The sequence below is a fragment of the Molossus molossus genome, unplaced genomic scaffold, assembly GCF_014108415.1.
Source record: "Molossus molossus isolate mMolMol1 unplaced genomic scaffold, mMolMol1.p scaffold_m16_p_9, whole genome shotgun sequence".
Taxonomy (NCBI): domain Eukaryota; kingdom Metazoa; phylum Chordata; class Mammalia; order Chiroptera; family Molossidae; genus Molossus; species Molossus molossus.
Window position 1 is genome coordinate 108,033,225 of NW_023425403.1, and position 25,622 is coordinate 108,058,846.

The window sequence follows — 25,622 nt, forward strand, 5'->3', positions numbered from 1 at the left end:
GTTCCATTGATTGATATGCCTGTTCTTACATCAGTACCAGGATGTTTTAATTACAATGACTTTGTAGTATAACTTGATTTCTGGTATTGTGATTCCTCCCACTTTGTTCTTTTTAAAGATTGCTGTGGCTATTGGGAGTCTTTTATGGTTCCATATAAACTTTTGGAGTATTTATTCTAGATCTGTGAAATATGCTGCTGGTACTTTAATAGGGATTTCCTTGAATCTGTAGATTGCTTTGGGTAGTATGGACATTTTAATGATGCTAATTCTTCTAACCCATGAACATGGTATTATATGCCTCCACTTTTTTATATCTTCCTCTGTTTCTTTTTTAAATGTCCTATAGCCTTTTAGAATAGGTCTTTTACCTCCTTGGTTAAGTTTATTCCTAGGTATTTAAATTATTTTGTTAAAATGGTAAATGAGATTTTGTTTTGTTTTGTTTTCTGAGTGTTTATTATTTGTGTATAAGGATGTCATTGATTTCTGGTTATTAATTTTGTATCCTGATACTTTGCCAAATTCATTTATTAAATCTAGTAGTATTTTGGTGGAATCTTAAGGGTTTTCTATGTACAATAGCATGTCATCTGCAAATAATGACAATTGCACTGCCTCCTTTTCAATTTGGATCCCTTTGATGTTTTCTTCTTGTCTGATAGCTGTGGCTAAGAGTTCTGCTACTTGTTTCTGTTCTTAAGGGATTTTTTTTTTTTTGTCCATTGACTATATATGGCTTTATTATGTTGAGGTATGATTCCTCTATTTCCACTTTTCTGAGAATTTTTATAAAAATTGGTGCTAGATTTTGCCAATGCTTTGTCAGCATCCATTGATATGATCATATGCTTTTTATCTTTCATTTTGTTTATGTGGCATATCACATTTATTGATTTGCAAATATTGTATCATCCTTGCATCCCTGGGATAAATTTGTCCATAGTGAAAAAGTTTTAAAATCTATTGCTGTATCCTATTTACTAATATTTTGTTGAGTATTTTGGGTCCATTTTCATCAGGGATATTGGGCTGTAATTTTCTTTTATTGCAGTGTCTTTATCTGGTTTTGGAATTAGGATTATGTTGGTCTCATAAAAAGAGTTTGGATGTCTTCCTCTTGAATTTTTTTGAATAGTTTGAGGAGAATAGGTGTTAGTTCTTCTTTAAATGTTTGGTAAAACTCCCCTTTGAAGACGTCTGGACCAGGGCTTTTGTTTGCTGAAAATTTATTGATAATTTCTTCAACTTCCTTAGTTGTTATTGGTCAGTAAAGGTTTTCTGACTATTCCTAGTTGAGTTTTGGAAGACTGTATGACTTTAGGAATTTGTCAATTTCACCTAGGTTGTCAAATATTTTGGCATATAATTATTCATAGTATTCTCTGGTAATCCTTTTTATTTCTGTGGTGTCGGTTGTTACATCAACTGTTTTGTTTCTGATTTTATTTGTTTGGTGAATCTGACTAAAGACTGACCAATCTTGTTTATCTTTGCGAAGAACTAGCTCTTGGTTTCATTAATCTTTTGTATTGTATTGTTACTCTCTATGCCATTCATTTGCACCCTGATTTTTATTATGTACTTCCTTCTACTTGTTCTGGGTCTTTCTTTTGGTTCTCCTTCTACTTCTTTACATTGTTGGGTTACATAGTTTATTAGAAAGTTTTCTGGGTTCTCAGCGTGGGCCTGTAGTGCTATGAACTTCCCTCTCAGGACTGCTTTTGCTGGATCTCATATATTTTTGTGGTGTTGTATGTTCTTAGTTTCCAGAAAGTCTTTTATTTCTTCATTGATCTCATTGATCCCATTCATTGTTTAATAACATGCTATTTAGCCTCTATGTGTTAGAATGTTTTTGTATGTTTTCACTGAAATTGATTTATAGTTTCATGCCATTGTGATCTGAGAAGATACTTGATATGATTTCAATCTTCTTGAACTTGTGGAGACTTAGTTTGTGTCCTAACATGTGGTCTATCTTTGAGAATGTCCCATGTGCACTTGAGAAGAATGTATATTCTGCAGCTTTAGGGTGAAGTGTTCTGTAAATATCAATTAAATTGATCTAATCTAGTGTGTCATTTAGGGTCTCTGTTTCCTTGTGGATTCTTTGTTTGATGGTCTATCCCGTGATGTCAGTGGGTTGTTAAAGTCCCTACTATGATGGTATCGCTGTTGATCTCTCCCTTAAAGTCCTCAAACAGTTTTTTCACATATTTTGGTGTTCCTGAACTGGGTACATATATGTTTACCAGGGTTATATCCTCTTGTTGGATTGATCCATTTAATATTATGTAGTGTACTTCTTCATCTCTTGTTATGACCTTCATTTTGAAATTTATTTAATCAGATGTGAATATTTCTACCTCAGCTTTTTTTTTTTTTTTTCATTTGCATTTCATGAAAATTTTTTTCCATTCCTTCACTTTCATCCTGTGTGAGTCTTGTCCTTAGTTGGGTCTCTTGTAGACAGCATATATATGGGTCATGTTTTCTTATCCATTCAGCTACACTATGTCTTTTTTTTTTTTTGAGCATTTACTCCTTTTACATTTAAGGTTATTATTAATAGGTACTTATTTGTTGCCATTTTAATTCTTTATGCCTATATTCCTCTGTTTGTATTTCTTCTTCTTTTTACAAAAGTCCCTTTAGTATCTCTTACATTGCTGATTTGGTTGTAATAAAGTCCGTTAGCCATTTTTCTTCATCTGTGAAGTTCTTTATTTCACCTTCAATTTTGAATGATAACCTTGCTGGATAGAGTAGTCTTGGATCCAGTCCCTTGCTTTTCATTACTTTGTACACTTCATGCCACTCCTCCTGAAGTGAAGTGTTTCTATTGAGAAAAATAGTTGACAGTCTAATGGGAGCTCTCTTATCTGTAACTTTCTGTCTCTTTCTTGCTGCCTTTCAGATTTTTTCCTTGTTTTTAACATTTGTCATTTTAATTATGATGTGTCTAGATGTAGGTCTTTGGGAATTCATCTTGATTGAGACTTCGTGTTTCTTGGATGTGTGTGAGTTTTTTCTTCACCAGGTTAGGGAAGTTTTTTGTCATTATTTCTTCAAATAGGTTCTCTATTCCTTTCTCTGATTCTTCTTTTTCTGGTACCCCTGTGACGTGAATGTTGCTACATTCCATATTGTCCTAAAGCTCTCTCAAACTTTCCTGCTTTTTAATTTTGTTTCTCATTTGCTGCTCTATTTGGGTGTGTGTGTTTTTTTTGCCTTGTCTTCTAACCCACTGATTTGGTCTTCAGCTTCGTCTAATCTACTATTGATTTCTTCCAAGGTATTCTGTATTTTAGCTATATCATTCTTCATTTTCACTTGAATCTTATTCATAGCTTCTACCTCTTTTTTCATAATGATGTAGTTCCCATTGGTTTCTTTATAATTCTCATTGGGTTGCTAGTAATTCTCACTAAGTTTTTTGAGCACCCTTATAACCATTACTGTGAATTCTTTATGTGATAAATTGCTTGCTTCTTTTTCTGGCATTTCCTCCTTTTTTTTCATTTGGGAAATATTTCTTTGTATCACATTTTATCAGCCCAGTGGTGTGGGGCATGTGAGGTGGGCCCAGTCTTGGGAGGAGGTCAGCGCATTAGTGGCATTGGGTCAGGATGTGTTGTGTGCGCCAGGTTTTGGACCTGCCCAGTGGTCCAGGGGCACTAGCAGCTCTGGTGGTGGTGGGATGGTGACTTCCCTGTGCAGATGGCTGCTGTGGCCGTTCCGGCAGCTCTGCTTGATGGTGGCAGCACTGGGTGCCCTGGCTTCTGCAGCCGTGGCAGGGACTTGTGGTCCTCTGAGGCTGGTGGCGTCATGGGGACGGTGGCCCTCTGCAGCCGTGGCAGGGACTTGTCCTCTGAGGCTGGTGGTGTCATTGGGACGGTGGCCCTCTGCAGCCGTGGCAGGGACTTGTCCTCTGAGGCTGGTGGCGTCATGGGGATGGTGGCCCTCTGCAGCCGTGGCAGGGACTTGTCCTCTGAGGCTGGTGGCGTCATGGGGACGATGGCCCTCTGCAGCCGTGGCAGGGACTTGTCCTCTGAGGCTGGTGGCGTCATGGGGACTGTGGCCCTCTGCTGCTGGCCGTATCACCTGGGTGACCTTCCTCTGCCGCTCTTGGTCCCGCTGGGTGGCCGCCCTCTGCTTCCAGGGGGAGGTGGTGGGTCTAGGACCGCCTGTTTGTTGCCCCCAGTGCTGGCTCTCCACCATTCCCTCCGGCCTCCCAAGGAGGACCCTGCGGATCCTGCAGAATGGTGTGCTTCCTGACCCTGAGCCGGGAGAAGTGCGTATGGGGGGGGGGACTTCTGCTGCCAGCAGCTCCCTTCACCTTGCGTCCAAATGGCCACCCTGAGTTTCCCCACCAGGCAGGCTGCCCACCCACACTCACGCCCATGCTCACCCGGGCCCTTCACCCCACCGTGTTGGCTCTCAGGGGTCCTACCTTTTGAGACTAGTGTGTGACCTCTTCTTCCACACTCCTCTTGCACCCTGGGAGTTACTGAGCCCTCTTATGTCAGTGCCCTGCTCTCTGCAGACGGACAGCACACCGGTGTGACCTCGTCCGAACGAGAGAGAGCAAAGGGAATCGATGTGAAGGCACCTAGCACACTGCTGGCTCACGGTGCAACGTGCACGATGCTGTTACTGCCGCAGCCTCTCCTGGAGGCCTCCCACACTGCCCAGTGCGGCACGGGGAGGGCTGTCTGCAGAGGCTAAGAGCCTAACGACCCTGGTAGAGGTAAATGCTGATGACTTGTTTTTCATACACTATTAATTTTTTTTTTCTTTATTGATGTTAGAAGAAGGGAGAGGTCAAGGTAGAAACATCGGTGAGAGGGAACATTGACGGGCCACCTCCTGCATGCCCCCCCCCCACTGGGGATCAGGCCCTGGGCATGTGTCCTGACCGGGAATCAAACTGCCAACCTCTTGGTTGATGCTCCACCTGTGAGCCACACCTGCTGGGCTTCATACACTGTTATCTGCTGAGTCTCACAGAGCCCAGGAGAGCTAGGTGAAGGCTTCTAGGAATGAACACTGGGCTAAGAGGCCGTGATGGTTAATTCGACCAGCTTGCCTGGGCCCCAAGGTGCCCAGACATTTGGCCCAGCATTATTCTGGATGTGTCTCAGTGGGTGTCTGTGGAGGAAACTGACATTTCAGTTTGGATCAGTGGACTGAATACAGCAGGTGGCCCTCCCTCAGTGGGTGGCCCTCCCTCTGTGGGTGGCTCTCCCTCGGTAGGTGGCTCTCCCTCGGTGGGTGGCACTCCCTCGGTGGGTGGCCCTCCCTGCGGTGGGTGGCCCTCCCTTGGTGGGTGGCCCTCCCTATGGTGGGTGGCCCTCCCTCGGTGGGTGGCTCTCCCTCGGTGGGTGGCCCTCCCTTGGTGGGTGGCCCTCCCTTGGTGGGTGGCCCTCCCTTGGTGGGTGGCCCTCCCTATGGTGGGTGGCCCTCCCTCGGTGGGTGGCCCTCCCTGCGATGGGTGGCCCTCCCTCGGTGGGTGGCCCTCCCTGCGATGGGTGGCCCTCCCTCGGTGGGTGGCCCTCCCTCGGTGGGTGGCCCTCCCTTAGTCAGCTGAAGGCCGGAACAGAACAAAAAGCCTGAGCCAGAGGGAACTCCTGGCTGACGGCTCCAGCGAGCATGTTGGTGTTTTCAGCCTTCAGACGCGGCCTGCAAGGGGCTCTTGGCTCTCTGGCCTGCGGGCTCTCAGAATGGAACTGATGCCACCGGCTGCCCTGGTTCTCAGGCCTTCAGACGTGGACGGGGAAACCTACCAGCGGCCCTGGCTCTCCAGCTCTCCGCCTGACGGTCCTTGGGACTGCCCGGCCTCCAGAACCACTGGGTGAGTTATGGTAAATCAGTCAATGTGGGGAGTGTGTGTGTGAACATAAAAAACATCCAAACCTGTAGAGAAATTCTGAGTTTATTGAGCCAAACTGGTACCTGCAGGAAGAACATCTCAGTGGGTTGACCAGTGCTCTGGACAGCGGCAGGGCACTGCTTACTTAACACGTCAGTCAAAGGGGAGGGTGCGAGGGGTCACTGCATGACATCACTGGTGGGTGAGGGAGGCGGGGGAAAGCAAACGGAAGCGTCCGTGACAACACAAAGTAAACCGGAGACGCATTTCTTTGACACTGTGGGTACATGACAGTTAACAGTTAACATTTACAGCACATGGGGACGGATGGCTCGAGGTTGGTGAGCGACTATGCCCTGAGGGTCTGGGATAAAGGGGATTATGCCGACATTCTGAAAGCATGTTATCGTGGATGCGAAAAGACAGCAGACAGGCTGTTAAGGTGAACACTGACCTTTGCCCAGCACGTGACCCCGCGACTCGCTTGTAGTTGGGAAATTTCACATTCAGACCAGCCTAGGTGGTTGCTTTCGTCTGAGTGTATAAGGCCCACCATGTAGGCTTGTCAAGTTTAGTACGTGGCCCCGTCTGCATTATATATGCACATATATATTCTGTTCAGCTCCAACAGAAGTCATGCTTATCAAAATTTTGTCCAGCCGCTAATCTGAAAAGGCAACCCACAACCAAGTGAACACAGTAATGAGGTAAAACAATCCCGTAGGTATCTGTCGACAAACCCCGTTTTGCTGACCTGCTGTCTAAGGTTAACTTTCAGCTCCACTGTTTGTCATTCCATTTCTGAAACAAGGCAGACACTGACTGGAAGCCATTTAGCAGTTCAACTTTGTTTCCACCTTTAACGAGCACATTATCCTCGGCCTAAGAGAAAGGTCCCACCAACTCTGTGTGTTCCCGAAATCAAAGCCTAGAGTATATTTGAGGCCAAGTAATTCAGAGCAAGTTTATTCACAAGTGCATTATTTAGACAGTTTCAAATAAGGTCTAGTAAACTAAGTAGCCATCAGAGGTTCAAAAAGCGCTGAGTGGATGAGAGCTCTGAGAACTAACAGCAGTCTTTTCGTTACAAATCCACCTGCACGCCTGCTGTCTGCAAGGCTGCAAGTCCCGCCTCCGCCCAGGTGGAAGCTGTGATGTCCACTCCCCACAGATTCTCATTCTCCACATTAACAACGAATAAAACCTTTTCTTTCTAATAATTTAACATATTGGCTTTTTAATTTAATTCCAATGACTGAATTCCAGAATAAAAATACAATTACCATTCATAAATTCAATACTGTGTATATTTGTTTTTACAAAAGTTTTGCCTTTTAGAACAACTTCCTGAATTAGATATGGCAACATTATTTCTTAAAATACTTTTTTGTCAAATAAGCTGATTAATAATCACTTCAAAACTTAATGTAATATCCATCATACCCCAAAATTTCCTAGGCTCCTGACAGATCAAAACCAGTTCAAATCCAGGAGCCTTAAAAATCTAACTGGATTCATTTTCAATCAAAAGGACCATTTCATTTCCTAATGAAGAGGTAAGCGACCACATAATTTTATACAGCCTCCTTTTATTTTTCATGATTAGTCTAGTCCCTGTTTTGAGAAGCCTTCTGAATGTTAACCGAGAATTACCTTGGTTTAGGAATGTAGTTGTTTAGCTTACATGCTGAAAATACTGAAAGCACCCAGAAACCCCACAATTAGTGCAGAAAGAGGCAACAATACTTTAAGGCATTCCTTCCCAGTACAAGTAAAGGTAGGGTTACTCGATGCCAGTTCTTTTTGGTAAATATATAATAATTTCCTTCTTTGCTTTCTGAAAGATAGCAGATACAAAAAATAGTTTGACATCAGGTTTAATGAGGGCACTTGTTTTCACTGCAAAAATATATGTTAACCACATTTAGAAAAAAATAAACTGGCTGAGAATATAACAGTGTGTTTCTCAAGACCAGATGAGAGAAGAGCAATTGCTTTCCTGGCAAGTAGAACACATGCTGTAAAACTTGGACAGTCCCTCTGTGGAAACGGTGCATCTTAAGCACTGAGTCTGGGGCACTCGTCTGTGAGCACAGCTGCATCCGTCCGCCTGGCTTCCGTCGGGGCTGCACGGCCACCGTCACTTGCCTTTCTTCTTTGCTTCGTCCTCCTCCGGGTCCTCTGTCTGCTCCTCCTCCTCTCCTTTGGTGTGCGCCCTGCTCCCCGCTCCCGGAGGGCCCCCCTTGGAGCGGTCCACGATCTGGTAGTCCTCCAGGATGGTGTGCCCGGTCTGCTTGGCGGTCTTCTTCACCATGGCTTTGAGGCCCAGGTTGTCAATGTTGTAGGCGGCCACGCCGACGTTGATGGCAGCGTCCACTGCGTCGTGTGTGGCCTCTCCCGCCGTGTGCCCGTATCTGGGAAGGAATGTTAGAGAGCGAACTGTGAAATTATAAATTAGGTCTTCTGAATTCGTGTAAGGCACATAATTAGCATGTTATCCATGAAAGCAAAATCTCAAGTGAGGTGTCGGTCTAATTAATAACTTAAAACATTGGAAAGAACAGTCTAAGGCACTGTCTCCTTCAGGAGAAGCCAAGTGTGAACATAGACTCCAGCTGGTTGAGACCAACGTAAGAGACTGCTCACCAGTCACCACTGCGTTTCTACCCCCGTAGGGATAGGACAACTTCCAGGGAAGCAGCTGTCGGACACACGGCCTGGAGTCACCGTACGTTTTGATTTCTACCCCGACCAGACTGTCTGCCTGTTAACTGTCCGGGTCTGAGTCCGTCTCTAAGCCAGCAGAGTCTCCCAGTCTCCCCGCAGCCCACTCCCTGCGGACTCGCTGGCCTTCTCGCTGTTACCTGAACCCGAGCACACCTGCCGCCTTCGGACCCTGTGCCCGGACACAGGGCTCAGCGTGGCTGACTGCCTTCCCACACGCCCACCCCGCCAGTCACCCCCCCTTAAGCTGCTCTTTGCTCTTCTCTTATTGACCATCTGCTACATACTGTGTAAAACTTACCCATGACCATTGTCTTTACTGTCTCACTAGAACGTAAAGCCCACTGGAAAAGTCTTGTTGCTTTGTTCTTACAGCGTCCTGAGCACTTCAGTGCCTGACATTCAGTATTTGTTGAAAGAATGAAGAGCAATTCCTGCCCTACCCCATCACAGCTTTCTGGGCCTCCATGTGTAGCAAAGCGCTTGAGGAGTTACAAAGCACTTCACAAAAGTAGTTATTACTGCAACAATCAATTCCTGTGCTTAATACAATTCCTACGAGAAACTATAATCTGAGCTTCTATACGAGGACACAACTTATCCCGTTACACTGTTTTCCGAACTGACTTTGCAAGGTCTTCTTGCTCGTGGCTTCAGTAAGAAACCGCAGCCGGCAGGAAGGCTGCTACACTGTTTCCAGGACAGAGGTTCCCCGGCGCTGGGGGCGTGTACCTGGACACTTACACTGACCGTGATCCGTCCTGCGAGCTGACACACCCGACTATCAGCCGGACAGAATCTGCTGCCCTGCCGGCCGGTTCGCACCTCATCTTCCCGACCTCAGTGCTAGTGGCATGGCCTCACTACACTCCCGACGGAGCCCCCGTCCGTCCTCTGCCTGATGCTGACGACAGCCAGAGCTCAGCAGGGCCACTGTCTGAACGCTGTCTCCACGAGGCTCTCCCCCCGCCCAGCAGACAGAAGCTTCTGGAAATGCTTTCTCCAGGCCCCGCTCGGAGGCTGCAGTGCACACAGGGCTTGCTGAGGTTGCAGAGCGCGTGGGCGTCCCCACGGTCCACCAGCCCGGGACAACGCTGCCACCAGGGCCTGGGGACTAAGAGGGAGGGGCAGGGCAGTGTCACAACAGCAAAGCGATCCGAGCAACCCCTGTGGCAGCTCTGTCTTAGGGCTTCTCCCTCCAGGGCCCTGAGCACAGGGGGGGCGTGGCAGCAGGGATCTGGCCACGTTTGGTGGTTTGAGCACAGGAAACCCCCTCCAGGTTCACAGTTGCCCTTCTGAGTGTCCACACTGCTCCCTCCCCACCCACGTGGTCGGAGACTCCGAACCTCTCGTGTGTGTCACACACCTGTGGGGGCTGCGTTACTCTCAATCAGGTACTAAGAAGGGAGTCTCTGGGGGGCCCTGAGACACCGCGACTCTCCCTTCCACGCTGTCCCCACGGCAGCGGCAACTCCTGTCACCTTGGGAAAATGTGTCCCACTAGGAGCCAGACACCCAGATTCTAGCACCACCGACGGCGGGCCTCGGTGGTCTCCACCTCTCCGCACTTCACCATGTCCTCCTCTCATCTCCTAAGTGGAGTATGTTAAAGCATTTTAAAATGTCCACAGGACTAGATGTTTAATTGTTTTTAAAGACCTGGTAAAACAGCTCAGCAGTTGCTCATCTTCAGTACGTCCTCACCCCTGCCCCCCGTGTGCCCAGAACCAGCGGTGCAGCAGCCCCTGTTCTCCTCCCTGACGAGGAACTGCTCCGCTTCCTTCATTAGGGGTCAACGACACTGCCAAGTGCTCCCAGAAACCTGCCTTCATTCAAACTACACCGCCAAAGGCTCCCAGAAAGCAAGAAGATAAAGCTTATTTTTGATTTGTTACTTTTTAAAATGTTAATTTTGATTAGAGCCTTTAAAATAGATTTTATATACAAAGTGCACTACCTACCACCCCAATGGAAGCACAACACAAAATGAATATAAAGTATGCTTTAAGTAAGTTAATGGGATTCAGTTTATAACTTGAATGAGATTTTTCAGAACTTTCTCCAATACATTCAGTAACCTCTAGAAAGAACACATGGGCAGTAATTCTAAATTTCACTCATTGTAACAAAGTTTCAGTCATAATAAATTTCAAACACATCTGCCTAAAATTCAGTTTGCATACCAACTTCAAAACTATCCTCAGAAATACTAACCTTAAATAAATAAAATAGAAACAGCTTCTTATTAGTCTATCCACCAAATAGACTAATGGCAGGTAGGCTGTAGACAATTGATGAAGAACTTTGTAGGTGAAGCTGAATAGTTGAAACTTTATCTTAAAACCAGTGGGAATACCATGAGCAAACATGTGTTTTAAATTTTTTTTTTAACTTTTTTATATCCTCACCCGAGGACATTTTTCCATTTTTTGTTCAGATAGAGCAGGAGGGAGAGAGGGAGGAAGAGAGAGAGAGAGAGAGAAACATCAATGTGAGAAACACACATGGACTGGCTGCCACCCACACGACCCAACCAGGGCCGGGGACAAACTGCAACTGAGGTACGTGCCCTTAGTGGGAACTGAACCCGGGTCTCTCTGGACCGCAGGCCGACGCTCTAACCGCTGAGCCAAACCGGCCAGGGCCAAACATATGTTTCAAAAAGGCACAACTCAGGTTGCATTGTGAATTGCGAGGATGTAAGGCTGAGAACAGGAACCTGTCAGGAGACAGACACGCTGTGAGCTGGCGGAGGTGTGGCCCAGGTGGTGGTACCGAGGCTGGAGGAAAAGGGGTGAGTACACCTGAAGCGGACTTCACCACGCGCTGGACTGTTCATCCACTAACAGGGATGCGAGCTGCGTTCGGCCCTTCCTGAGAAGGGCTAGTTTCACCCTACTGATGCTGTGCTGTTGCCATGGCAATCCTGCTCAGCACCAGAGGAACCGAGGTGCAGACATTCGGCACATGTGCTTGGCTGAGGGGCCACTGGGGTGAACTGTGGGATTATGACTGACCCCTCTAAGTCAGGACCCCGCCCTCGCGGAACGACCCGGCGGGGCCTCGGGGCCTCGGACAGCCGGCCCTGCCATCCCCGCCACGCGTCAGGACCGGGGCGCAGTGCGGACAGCCGGCCCTGCCATCCCCGCCACGCGTCAGGACCGGGGTGCAGTGCGGACAGCCGGCCCTGCCATCCCCGCCACGCGTGCAGTGCAGACAGCCCCTCTCCTGGCAAACTGGGAGCGGCTGGAAAGGGGGCGCCCCCTCGCCTCTCACACACTCATGGGGCCCCTGGTCGAGGACCTGCTTCTGGGCTGGGGTTTGTCCAAGCAGAGCAGCTCCCTCGCTGCCATCTGCTGGAAGCCAGTCCTCGGGTTTGTGCTGTCCTGTGTCCCCCCGCGGCGTGGGAGGGAGGGGTCAGCCCGTGGCATCTGCCCTTGCCCCGCGAGGCTGCCGCCTCCTCCCCGACCCCATGGGGGCTCCAGGCCCCGGCTGGGATGGGGAACGGGGGTGGGTGGTGACGGACCGTGGGCCTCGGCCTGCAGCCCCTTTCCCAGGGGAGATGTGGGCCACCTCTCTGTCCTGTCTCCAAAAAAAGGAACAGGTCGTGGTCACTGAATGGCTGTAGTGGTTATGTCGTTGGGACATATAAGCCTGAAGATTAAGAGAAAAGTTAATAAGAAACAGAATTAAGAGTTGCTGGCCTATAGGTGGTACCTGTAGGCACAGGTGTAGGTGGTACCCAGGAAAAGCAGGGAAGGACACAGCACAGAGTAAACCTTAGAACGATATTCAGTGAATGAGCATGGAAGACAATGCTGAGAAGCAGTCTGATAAAACAAAACTGAAAGGTGCGCTCAATGAGGATGTACTGTTGGGAGATTTGTAGAGACCAGGCTCAGAAAGCAGTGTATCTTGGAGAGACATCAATCGGGAGAGGCCATAGTAAGCATGTGATTAGATCTTATCCAGCAAAGCTGTGTGGAAAAATCATCTAAGATGTAAAAAAACACATGTCTTTCAAATCTACAGGTAATACAAAATGAAGGGTAATGAGACACACATCAAACTCTGAAACCAAACTAAAGAACAGACTGACTGATGAGTCAAATTTAACAAAGTGGAATTGAGCAAGTATAAATGTGAAGCTCTTAATTTGAGGTACAAATGTCCAGTATCCAAAAATTAAAAGATTAAAGTTTAGGTTTTAAATAAAAATTTCATTAAAGAAATACCAACTTTGACATACGTCAATAAAGTAATAGCTACTAAAAACATATACTCTCTGTCTTGTGTGCTGTGTTTATCAAATGCTAAATACAATCAAGTCAAGGGTGGCAGATCTCACTGTATTCGATCGGGAATATTAGATTCAATTCTGGGTTCATATTTTGAGAAGAACACTGATGAATAAAGGATCAGAAAATCCTACTATGTATAAAATTGTAAAAGGAACTGAGAGTATTTAGAAGACAAGAAAAAATAAGTGAAGGACATAATGATGTTTAAATATTTGTATAGTTACCAACAGAAAGGAGAAAACTGCTCCTGCTCCTGAGTATATGTTATGTAGAAGTGGTTTTAAAATACGACATTTGCCAAGAGTTACCCTCAATGGATTTGAATTTTCCCCTCTACCCAGGGCAAGTTAAAGAGGAAGTTTAATTAAAATCCACTAAATAAACCAATAAAATGCTGTCTCTTCAAATAGCAAATTCCTAACAGAAAAATATTTTTACACTAAGCTTATTTTTCACAAATGTGTGTTTTATGATAAAATTACCGAGGGGAAAGCAAAAATGAGCCTAACTTACTTAAATTATTTTCCTCTAAATAATTTAAAGTGGAAAAAAAGGTCCTTAAAGGTGAATTCAGAAGCTGTGTAGAACAGTGGTGAATTATTTAGTATAGACACTGCCCTGCAATTAAGTACAGCAGGTGTGAAATTACTTATTGTTTTTCATCGTTCCCGCAGGTCTTCATGTTCCTAAATCTAAAATAAGACAAAAGTATTAATGTAACTGGCACACACACAGTCTTAATGAATAGTCTCTATACATTTACCTTACAATTTTAAGAGTGTAATTAATTACATAGATCCTCCAGTAAACAAACCATTCATAAGCAATGAACATGGTCCCGAATCATAACCAAAAGCATAAAAGACAGAGAATATACTTCTCCTAACACAACCTGCTTCTAAATATGTCACATTAAAAAGATAATCCTCTGTATTGACTTATATCACCAGAAATCAGCTAAGAACGTTTACATAAGACACTTGTTTCGCCCTGGCCGGTTTGGCTCAGCGGTTAGAGCATTGGTCTATGGACCAGAGAGTCCTGGGTTCAGTTCCCGCTAGGGGCACATACCAAAAATAAAAAAATAAAAAGACACTTGTTTCTCTCCTAAGCATCGGGAGTAGAATTAAGAAAAATTTAAAATAACTACTGGGAGGGTCCCCATTCAAAGGGAGTTACACCAAAGGCATGACTGAGGGTATTGACAGAAGAATATCCAAACCTGCAGAGAATTTATGAATATATTTAAAACAAAATTGAAAACAATTGCTGGGAAGCAAGATCTCAAAGTCTGCAAATTTGCTCTTCTGCAGAATGCAGATAAAAATTATACCTAGTTGCTGTGGCTCCTGCAGACAAGAGGGTCACAGGAGACAGCCAAATGGTGAAACAAAGGAACAAGTCCCAAAAGAAAGAACGCAAGAATTCTGGAGAAGAAGGGCTGAACAAAATAGAGATAAACAAGTTACCAGTTATAGAATTTACAGTAATAATTATAACGATCTCAACAGCATGAGAAAAGACACAGAAACAATAAAAACAACCAATCAGAAATGAAGAATGACATAGCAGAAATAAAGAACACACTGGAAATAACCAGCAGATTAGAGGAAGCTGAGGATCGGATCAGTGAATTAGAAGACAGGGTAGAAAAAAAAAATCTCTCAATCAAAGAACCAAAAAGAAAAAAATAATTAAAAACCAGAAGCACTGTTTAAAAGAACTGTGGGACAACATGAAATATAACGTCTACATCATAGGAGTACCAGAAGAAGAAAGTGATCAAAGGTTAGAGAACCTGTTTGAAGAAATAGTGGCAGAAAACTTCCCTAACTTGGTGAAGGAGAAAGGCACACACATATAGGAAGCACAGAAAGTCCCAAGCAAGAAGAACCCAAGGAGGCCACACCAAGACACATCATAATTAAAATGCCATAAATTAAAGGCAGCAAGAGAAAAGCAACAGGTTACCTACAAAGAAGCTCCCATAAGGCTGTGAGCTAATTTCCTAATAGAAACACTACAGGCCAGAAAGGAAAAGCATGAAATAATAAAGGTAATGAAAAACGGTGATCTGAAAGGAAGACTACTTTACCCAGCAAGGCTATCATTCAAAATAGAAGGTGAAATAAAAAGCTTCCCAGACAAAAAAAACAGGCTAAAGGAATAAATATATCATCACCAAACCAGTATTGCAAGAAATGTTAAAGAGACTGCTGTAATAAGCAGAAGAAATAGAAACATGAGTATAATAAATAAAAATAGAAATTAATAAGTACATATTAATACTAAATTTAAATGTAAATGGATTAAACACTCCAATCAAAAGACACAGAGTAGGTTGAATGGATAAGAAGGCATGACCCATATATGCTGTCTACAACAGACCCATCTTAGAACAAAAGACTCACACAGGATGAAAGTGAAGGAATGGAAAAGTTTTTCCAAGAAAATGGAAGCAAAAAAAAAGCTGGGGTAATAATACTCATGTGTGATAAAATAGAATTCAAAATTAAAGTCATAACAAGGAACAAGGAAGGTGGGTGACTACATAATATTAAAAGGATTGATCCAACAAGAGGATTTACCTGACAACTTATATGCACCCAATATAGATGCACCAAAATATATTTAAAAACTTCTGGAGAAATTCAAGGGCGAGATCAACAGCAATACAATAATAACAGGGGACATTAACACTCCATTGACATCACTGGATAGATCCTCTAGACAAAAAATCAACAAGAAAACAGAGACCCTAAATGACAAACTGGATCAGACAGATTCAAAAGACATTTACAGAGAATTATTCCCCAAAGTTGCAGAATTCACATTCTTCTCAAGTGCCCACGGGACATTCTCAAAAACAGACCACATGTTAGGACACAAACTATGTCTCTACAAGTTCAAGAAGAATGAAATCATATCAAGCATCTTCTCAGGTCATAATGGTGTGAAACTAGAAATCAATTACAATAAAAACACTCAGAAAACATTCAAACACATGGAGGCTAAATAACACATTATTAAGCAATGAATGGGTTACTAAGGATATCAAGGAAGAAATAAAAAACTTCCTAGAAATCAATGAAAATTAACACACAATAACACAAAATCTATGGGACACAGCGAAAGCAGTCCTGAGAGGGAAGTTCATAGCCCTACAGGCTTACCTCAAGAAAACAATAAAAATTTCTAATATACTATCTAACCCTAAACTTAAAAAACTAGAAAGTGAACAAAAAGAAAAACCCAGAGTAAGCAGAAGGAAAGAAATAATAAATATCAGAGTGGAAATAAATGACTAGAGACTAAAATATAATACAAAAGATCAATGAAACCAAGAGCTGGTTCTTTGAAAAAACAATCAAGATTTATAAACCTTTAGCCAGCCTCACCAAGAAACAAAGAGAGAGGGCCACAATAAACAAAATCAGAAATGAAAGAGGAGAAGTAACAGGTGACACCACAGAAATACAAAGGATTGTTAGAAAATACTTATGAACAATTATATGCCGACAAATTCCTAGAATCATACAGTCTTCCAAAACTCAATAGGGAAGAGTCAGAAAACCTGCACAGACCAATTAACAACTAAGGAAATTGAAGAAGTAATCAATAAACTCTCAGCAAACAAAAGCCCAGGTCCAGATGGCTTCACAGGGGAGTTCCCCAAACATTCAAAGAACTAACACCTATTCTGCTCAAACTATGTCAAACAATTCAAGAGGAAGGAAGGTTTCCAAGCTCTTTTTATGAGGCCAGCATATTCCTAATTCCAAAACCAGATAAAGACACTACAAAGAAAGAAAATTACAGGCCAATCCCTGATGAACATAAGACACCAAAATCCTCAACAAAATACAGTGATACCTCGGTTCTCGAACGCCTCGAATTTCGACCAAATCGGTATTCGACCAGGAGATTCGAGAAACTTTTGTCTCGGAATCCGAACAAATATTTGGAACTCGAACTTCCGAGATGAGCCGAGTTGAGCCGAATGGCGTTCATTCGGCCCAGCGCGCCTTGCTTGCGCCATCAGTGTGAGTGCAGAGAGAGTCACGCTTTGTGGAGAGAGTCACGCTTTACACTGAATTTAACCCTTAGACATACTGTACACTTTTATTTCTTGTTGAGACTTATGTTTTTCTACATATTATATACAAATTAGGCCAGTAAATAGGCATTTTCTGGGGCTTGGAACGAATTAATCCAGTTTCCATTATTTCCTATTGGGTTTCATTGCTTCGGTTCTCGAACAATTTGGTTCTCGACCGTCCTCCTGGAACGAATTATGTTCGAGAACCGAGGTATCACTGTATTAGCAAATTAGATCCAGCAATATATTTAAAAATTTATTCACTATGACCAATTGGGATTCATTCCGGGGGTGCAAGGCTGGCACAATATTCATAAATTAATAAATGTGATATACCACATTAGCAAAATGAAAGACAAAAATCATATGATCATATCAATAGATGCTGAAAAGAGCATTTGACAAAATCCAGCACCCATTTCTGATAAAAATATTCAGCAAAGTGGAAATACAGGAGTCATATCTCAACATAATAAAGGCCATATATGAAAAACCTACAGCCAACATCATACTCAACGGGCAAAAACTAAAAGCATTTCCCTAAAGAGCAGGAACGAGATGGGATATCTGCTTCACCACTCTTATTCAACATAGTCCTGGAAGTCTTAGCCACAGCTATCAGACAAGAAAAATAAAAAGCATCCAAATGGGAAAGGAGGCAGTGAAACTGTCATTATTCGCAGATGACATGATATTGTACACAGAAAACCCTAACGACTCCATCAAAAAACTACTAGATTTAATAAATGAATTTGGCAAAGTAGCAGGATACAAAATTAATGTCCAGAAATCAATGGCATTCTTATACACCAATAAAAAACACTCAGAAAGAGAAACTGAGAAAACAATTCTATTTACCATTGCAACAACAACAACAAAAAGATACTAGAAATAAACTTAACCAAGGAAGTAAAAGACCTGTTCTCAGAAAACTACAGGTCTTTGAATAAATAAACAGAGAAGGATATAAAAAGTGGAAGCATATACCATGTTCATATATTGGAAGAATCAACATCATTAAAATGTCCATGTTACCCAAAACAATACACAAATTCAATGTAATTCTTATTCAAGTACCAATGTATATTTCACAGATCTAGAACAAATACTCCAGAAGTTTATATGGAACCCCAAAAGATCCTGGTAACCATAGCAATCTTGAAAAGGAAGAACAAAGTAGGTGGGATAACAATACCAGATAGCAGGTTGTACTACAAAGCCATTGTGATCAAACCAGCCTGGTACTGGCACAAGAATAGGCATATAGATCAATGGAACAAACAGAGAACCCAGAAATTGACCCAAGACATTATGAGCAAATAATACTCGACAAAGAAGGCAAGAGCATACAATGGAGAAAAGACAGTCTCTTCAATAAATGGTGGTGGAAAAACTGGAGAGGTACATGCAAAAAAATATTAACTAGACCACTAACTTATACCATACACAAGAATCAAATCAAAATGGATAAGAGACTTAAATGTAACTCGTGAAACCATAAGAATCCTAGAGGAAAACAGGCAGTACAATCTCAGACATCTCATGCAGCAGAATTTTCACTGCTCCATCGTCTAAGGCAATGGAAACAGGAGAAAACGAACAAATGGGACTACATCAAGCTAACTTAAAAGCCTCTGCATGGCAAAAGAAACCAATAAAATGACAAGGGGACGTACTGTACAGGAACATACTTGCCAAGGATACATCTGTTAAGGGTTTAATTTCCAAAATGTACAAAGAATTCATACACACCAACATTAGGAAGACAAACAATCCAATTAAAAAGGGCAACAGATCTGAATACATACTTCTCCAAAGAGGACTTACAGATGGCCAAGAGACCCATGAAAAAAATGCTCAATGTCACCAATCATCAGAGAGATACAAATTAAAACTAAAAGGAAGTATCTCACACCTGCCGGAATGGTTATCACCAATAAATCTAGAAACAACAAGTGCAGGTGAGGGTGTGGAGAAAAGGGAATCCTAGAACACGGCTGGTGGGAATGCAGACTGGTGCAGCCATTGTGGAAAACAGTGGAGTTTCCTGAAAAAGTTAAAAATAGAACTGCCATCTGACCCAGTGATCCCACTTCTAGGAATATATTCTAAGAATCCCAAAACACCTATCAGAAAGAATATATGCACGCCTATGTTCATAGAAGCATTATTTACAATAGCTAAGATCTGGAAACAGCCCAAGTATCCATCAATAATAAATGGATAAAAAAGCCGTGGTACATATACACAATGGAGTACTAAGCAGCTGTAAGAAAGAAAGATCTCTTACCCTTAGAGACAGCATGGATGGACCTGGAGAGTATTATGCTGAGTGAAATAAGCCAATCAGAGAAAGACAAAGATCACATGATCTCACTTATAGGTGGAATCTAAAGAACAAAATAAGCTGATGAACAAAATAGGTGCAGAGGTATAGATGCATGGAACAGAATAACAGATCCGGGGGGTGGGGCAGTGTTGGGGGGACGGGACAGGAAGAGATTAGCCAAAGAACATATATACACATATGCATAACCCCTGGACACAGACAATAGTATGGGGAAGGCCCGGGGTAGAGTGCGGTTGGATAAAGGGGGACAGAAAGGCAGAAAATGGGACAAATTTATAAGACTGTCAACAATAAAAAAAAATAAAGTTTAAAAAAAATGCATTTAATAAAGTATACAAAGACTCTGGGCTTTTTTTTAAATTTTTTTTATCCTCACTCGAGGACATTTTTCCATTTTTTGTTCAGATAGAGCAGGAGGAAGAGAGAGGAAGAGAGAGAGAGAGAAACATCGATGTGAAAGGGACACATTGAGTGGCTGCCACCCGCACGACCAACCAGGGCCGGGGACAAACTGCAACCGAGGTACGTGCCCTTAGCAGGAACAGAACCCGGGTCTCTCCGGACCGCAGGCCGACGCTCCAACCGCTGAGCCAAACCGGCCAGAGCAAGACTCTGGGCTTTTTAAAAACAAATCTGTTTGCATTAATGGACGGATATTTATAATGAGTAATATAAAGCAAAAATCACAGTAATTTTATTATCTGCTGAAAATATTCTTCTCCTTAAGAAAAATAGAAAGTGAAAACAGTTATCAGATACTTAATGAAAGTAACTACACAATCACCGCAACTGTCCTGGGTCTTACAGATGTAAGCGATTAAGTCATCAAAATGATAAAGTTGGACTTACTTGTGTCTCACAGTCTGCACGGTCTCTGCTGAAACATTGTTGACGATGCACTTGGCAGCACACTCCAGCCCCTGCCAGACGGTGGAAAACCCTGCGAACACACGTCCAGGTGAGCGAGGCAGCGCGGAGCACACGGAGCCCCCGCGGAGATCAGGCCTCCGCGTACCTTGCACACTGCTCGCTGCCACCACCATGGCGCCGTCCAGCGCAGACCTCCCGTTCCCGTCTTTCTTCAGGGATTCCGGCACAAGCTTGCTTCCGTGCTTCTTGACATGCGGAGCCAGTTCTTTTCCAACGCAATTGGCTACCGTGCAGACGCCATCAACTGACACAACCACAGAGAAAACCGTGTGAACGCGTCTTCCCTTGCTTTTCCTCGTCCTCAGCAACATTCTCACACCAGCACTTACATTGGCTTGGCTGCATTTCCCTTCCTGTTTCGGGATGAGCACCACGGCTGGCTAGTTTTGGTTTTAAGGATGTGTCTGCAGAGCCTATTGATGTTTTTAATCCTGCTTCCTAAATATATGTTCTTTTTGGCAACTCGCTTGGAAGAAGAGGATCTACCTTTTCTATCTAGCTGCTGCTCTGCTAGACAGGTAGGTCCACCTTTCATGTTGTCCAGCTAAGCGGGTTTGCATTCTTTCTCTGTATCAGCAAGTACCTCACTGAAATAGTAATAAAGTATTTAAGTCCACCTAAAAAGTAAACAAACCAGAATCTAATTCGAAAGGAAACTAGATATTCAAAATGATAATCTTACAAAATTTTAAGACACTCCACTAAGAAGCTGTCCGACCACCTTGAAATGCCCAGCCTCCGAGCCGTCCTCCCAGGAGGGGTAAGAGGGGCTTGGGAGGGCTGGCAGAATCCTCGAGTCAGCTCTACTCAAACAACGATTCCTTCCTCGTGACCCTCAACCACCATGCTGGGGAAGAACGTGTCCTGTTCCAGCACGGACAGTCAGGACTACTCCTCTGCAAAGGCAGACACGCCTCTCCGACATAATCGAGACCCTTTCCCCAGTGTTTCTCGCACTTTTTACACGCAAGTGAGAATCACCGAGGGATCCCTAACAATGCAGACTGAACCAGCAGGTGTGACGCAGTATTTAGAGCGACTGCTAAGTCTGCCTGGTCGGCTGATGTTGCTGGTCCACAGACCACCATGAGTTGCAAGGTGAACCTGCTCTGAGTAATTCTTTACTCTTAAAGTTACACCTACGCTGAGCAGTCAGATGAACTTGCATTAAGAGATGATTTTGCTTTTAAGTGAGAAGAAGGAGCCACGGAAGGCCACCTCACCCAGGAACTGGCTGACTTTGGCCGCCCCTCCAGTCGCCTGCTTTGCGATGTGCAGCCCCTTGGTCACGGCGGGACTAACTTCCACCGGCTTTTCTTCCGGCTGAATCCGTTCTCGGAGTTTGGAGGCGCCTTTCTGAATTGCTTTGCCAGTAAATTCAGCACCTTTGACTAAACCCCAACTTACCCAGGAAGCACCTTTGAAAAGAAAAATTGTAAGTGCACAATATTATAGGCTGATTATACCTTTAAACGCTTCAAGAACTAACAGATCAGCAGGGAAAAAATCCAAGGGGTTCAAATAGCAGATCCCAAACATGTCAGGCGCTTTCAAGCCAACTCTGCACTTACATTTCCTGCCCGGAAGATACACATTTTCGAAGTAAATTCATCTCTAATACGTGTATCATGTATCACTCAATAAAAGAGTTGTGTACCACTCTCTGCTGCCACTACAGCGGGTGGGCATCTCTGCGGACCACAACACACCACTGCTAGGGGCTAGTCTGGGCTGTGGTGCTGTGAAGACAGCCGCTGCCTAGGGGACCAGGATCCTGCTCCTTCTGCCTTGGTCCAGGCACCTGGTTCTCCCCAAGGCGGCGTAAGGGTGGCAGACACTGATGATGCCACCTGGAAAGCAGGAGCGTCATCTCCAACCCCAGGCAGGACTCTGCTTGCTGGCGGAGTCTCAGGCATAAGGAGGGGCATCTCAGCACATCTGAGCGAGCAACCTAACGCTGAATGACAGGACACGAGAATGCCCAGGAACGCATCCGAGGAAGAAAACCCCCAGAGGAGGACGCTGGGAGCCTAGAAGGAGCGACCATTTCCACGAGCGCAGGCTCGTCCTTTGCTTTCGTGGGCTTCTAACTGGATGAAAGGCAGCGGGAAGCAGGAGGGAGACACTCCGGTGAAAGGGCCCCAAGGGGCATGTGGAGAAAAGAGGGGGAAGAAAATGGACAAAGCAGGGGAAGACATAGAAGGACAAAGGCTCCCCCTGAAGGGGAGAAAGTGTTACCTTGCCCTGGAGAGCTTACAATGGTAACTATTTCCTTTTTGGCGACGCCCTGGAACGTGTCTTTGGAACTGGACATGTAAAATAGTTGGGTGTGTTCTCCCAGGAGTGTGGCATGGCTCTTACACAACTGCTCCAGGCCGTGAGTGAGCAAGTGTCCAGCGGTCACGGGAAAACCATACCTACTTAAAAATGCACCAACGAAAAGTGGCAAGTACAGCTGATTACAACACCGATGTCTCTCTTCCTGTTTCAGCCCTGTCCACCTCCAGCCGCAACCCCGCCAGCGCGACCCTGCCCTTGGGGGAGGGTTAGGGCTCAAACCCGGGCAGACAGGTTCCATCCGGGAGCTCCCGTGACAACAGAGGGGCTGAGTTAGGTGACGGATTGGGACACTTTAAGAAGTAAACACCAGCTGGGCTTGAAGAAGGAAGACGGAGACGCCACAAAGTAAGTGACAGAGGGGGCAGCTCCAGAAGACTGAAGGACACAATGAAACTCTGGAACAAGCCCTGGCCGGTTTGGCTCAGCGGTTAGAGCGTCGGCCTGCGGTCCGGAGAGACCCGGGTTCGGTTCCCGCTAAGGGCACGTACTTCGGTTGCAGTTTGTCCCCGGCCCTGGTTGGTCGTGCGGGTGGCAGCCACTCAATGTGTCCCTTTCACGTCGATGTTTCTCTTTCTCTCTTCCTCTCTCTCCCTCCCACTCTATCTGTACAAAAAATGGAAAAATATCCTCGGGTGAGGATAAAAAAAAAAAAAAAAAGAAACTCTGTAACAAGTGAGGGGGGAAGTCCACTGGGGACTGAGAAAAATAAATGGAAACAATGACAAAGGACAAGTCATAGGGCTCTAATTCTGAGAAATGCTAGGTGCAAATTACAAACAAGCTATCACCATGCAAAAGCATAACAGAGGTAACTAATATGATAGAACAAAGATAAGGAAATGCAATTGCATTGGTCGCCATTAAGAGCTTTTAAATGGCAAGTGTAGTACCAGGCGGAGACTAGTTCTATCCATGGTTGACCCAGCTAATGCTGAGATACAGCAGGCCATGAATGTTCACTGAATAAATGACAGGTTGGCAGATGTCTTAAAATGATGTAACTCAAATCAGCCCATTATTACCAACCCTCTACCTCCCCCTAAACTAGCTCACTGGACTCTACTGTCTGAGAGGTAACCAGGCTTCCCGAGCCAATATTCTACACAGGTCAATGCGAAGCCGTCATTTCACTTTTCACAGTCATAGAACAAGACTCACGCTTTGACAAGTGAACAGGAGTCAGTCCTGGGCTATGGCGAGTGAGCTCAGTTTACATACTTGGTCGCTCACCTCTGCACAGAGCCTGTATGAGTCTGGCAGATACAGTCTCTTGACAAATCAGATCACTTTCCCCAGAGGAAACCTTCAGTCTTTTCTGCTCCTTTCTCTGCTACTCGTGCCTTAATATTTGGTGAGCTAGGAGTGTTTCATTCTACTTATTAAACAGCACACAGGAGACATGCACTCTGATTGGCATTACGTGGTCTGAGTGGTACCGCCTGTCAGGGGTATTCCTAGACCTCCAGCCCGAAGGGTACAGTACGCAAGGAAAACAGTCACAAGCCCGAGGGCACTGAGAGTTCTCTGAAAGCTCTAGAGAGATCTCTGCCCTGGGCTGGATGGTTCTCAGGATGCTGACGCCCCTGAGTAGAACCAGTCTGCAGAATCCGCGTGGTACCCGGCGGCCTACGGCTTGGTGGTAGATGATAATTTCCCACAGATGTCCAAAAACAGTGTCTCGTACTCCACGTGTGCTGTTCAACAGGATCTTGACATTCTTCCCGTTGAGGGCTGGGGTCTATGCCCTATCCCCTTGAATCTAGGTAGGCCTGCTACCTGCTTGCATCGAGTGATGCTGGAATTTTCCAAGAGGATGTCAGAAAGGGTGATTCTGCTGGGCACCCTGAGCACACGAACGTGCAGAAGCCAGACTAGCTCCGGGCCATCGCGCTGAAGTCAAAGCTAAACAGAAAGGCCACGTGTGGGTGCTCCACAGACAGCCCTCGATTTTGAGATCTGGGGTCCGGATGCCAGATATGTGAGGAAGAGCCAGCCGCCAGTCACTGCTACCGGTCGGCCCGAGTCTTCCTAGCGGGGGCCCTGCCATCAGGAAGCAGACGCCGCCTTCCCGGCTGTGACCTTCCGGAACACCGGGCCCTTAGAGTTGCGAAGCATAAACAGACGTCGGTTGTTTCGTGACATTAAGTTTGGGATGGCTTGTTACAGTGACAGTGAATGGATGATGTTCCAGCAGTATAACCTCAGAAATGCACTGCTCCACACAGGTGTGGATGCAGGGCACATGCACACAGACCGAGGCCCAGCCCAGCAGCCTGTCCTGTTGGGGGCTGGGGAGTCCGAGGACAGATATTCTCAACGTCTTAGGACCCTCCTTCACGGGGCGATTCTAAGTGCTAGTGTCCTGTTTTCAAGATTTGGCCTTATCGCTTTTTCTCGTCTCAAGCAGCATTCTAACATTGGGCAAAATAATTTGTTAGCTCCCAACTAACCGGTTATTTTTCACTTATTTCAGCATATTGGTTTTTCGTGTTGGAGGTTTCCTCTGCTTGAGACACCTTTATCAGTTTAAAGAATTTTGACTGTAAGATGAAAACCTATATTGACACTCTTCTAAATGACTGGAGGAGAGCCCCTCACTGAGTCATGCGTTTGGCTTACTGAATAGTGACTGGCAGTGATTTTTAAAACTAAGAGTCTGACACTGAGAGCTAAAAGGTTAACCAGTTCAAGGAAGATGTATGTCAGTGACGCTTGTTCTGATTCTAAATACGCGGGGCAAAGCCCCTGCGCCCTGCCAGACAGCGGGGCCACCTGCAGCCAGCTCTCTGCACCCCAACCTCTCGCGCACTCGGCGGGTCAGGAAGGGCTGCTTTGCTCCCGAAGACAGAGGCTCCCCATGGTCTTGGCGGACAGGGCAGAAGGGGAGGAAATAAAAGGGTTAAAAGGGAATTTCCAAGGGAAATGGAAAATAACTAACTTTACGTCCAGGACTACTTGCGAGCTGGGGATCCCTGCAACTTCCCACTGTCCGTTTTCCCAAGA

The 25,622-nt window shown here is 44.9% G+C and overlaps 1 protein-coding gene across 1 annotated transcript in view; it reads right to left on the minus strand.

Moving 5' to 3' along the window:
- Window positions 1–5,983: 5,983 nt before the first annotated feature.
- The window catches only part of SPART (spartin), a 45,187-nt gene continuing 25,548 nt past the window's right edge, over window positions 5,984–25,622 (minus strand). The window contains exons 6-9 of the mRNA XM_036250567.1: window positions 21,503–21,697; window positions 20,365–20,523; window positions 20,199–20,289; window positions 5,984–8,289 (exon numbers count right to left, since the gene is read on the minus strand). Coding sequence (XP_036106460.1) covers window positions 8,016–8,289; window positions 20,199–20,289; window positions 20,365–20,523; window positions 21,503–21,697 — 719 coding nt within the window. The 3' untranslated portion in view covers window positions 5,984–8,015. The remainder of the gene's footprint in view (window positions 8,290–20,198; window positions 20,290–20,364; window positions 20,524–21,502; window positions 21,698–25,622) is intronic.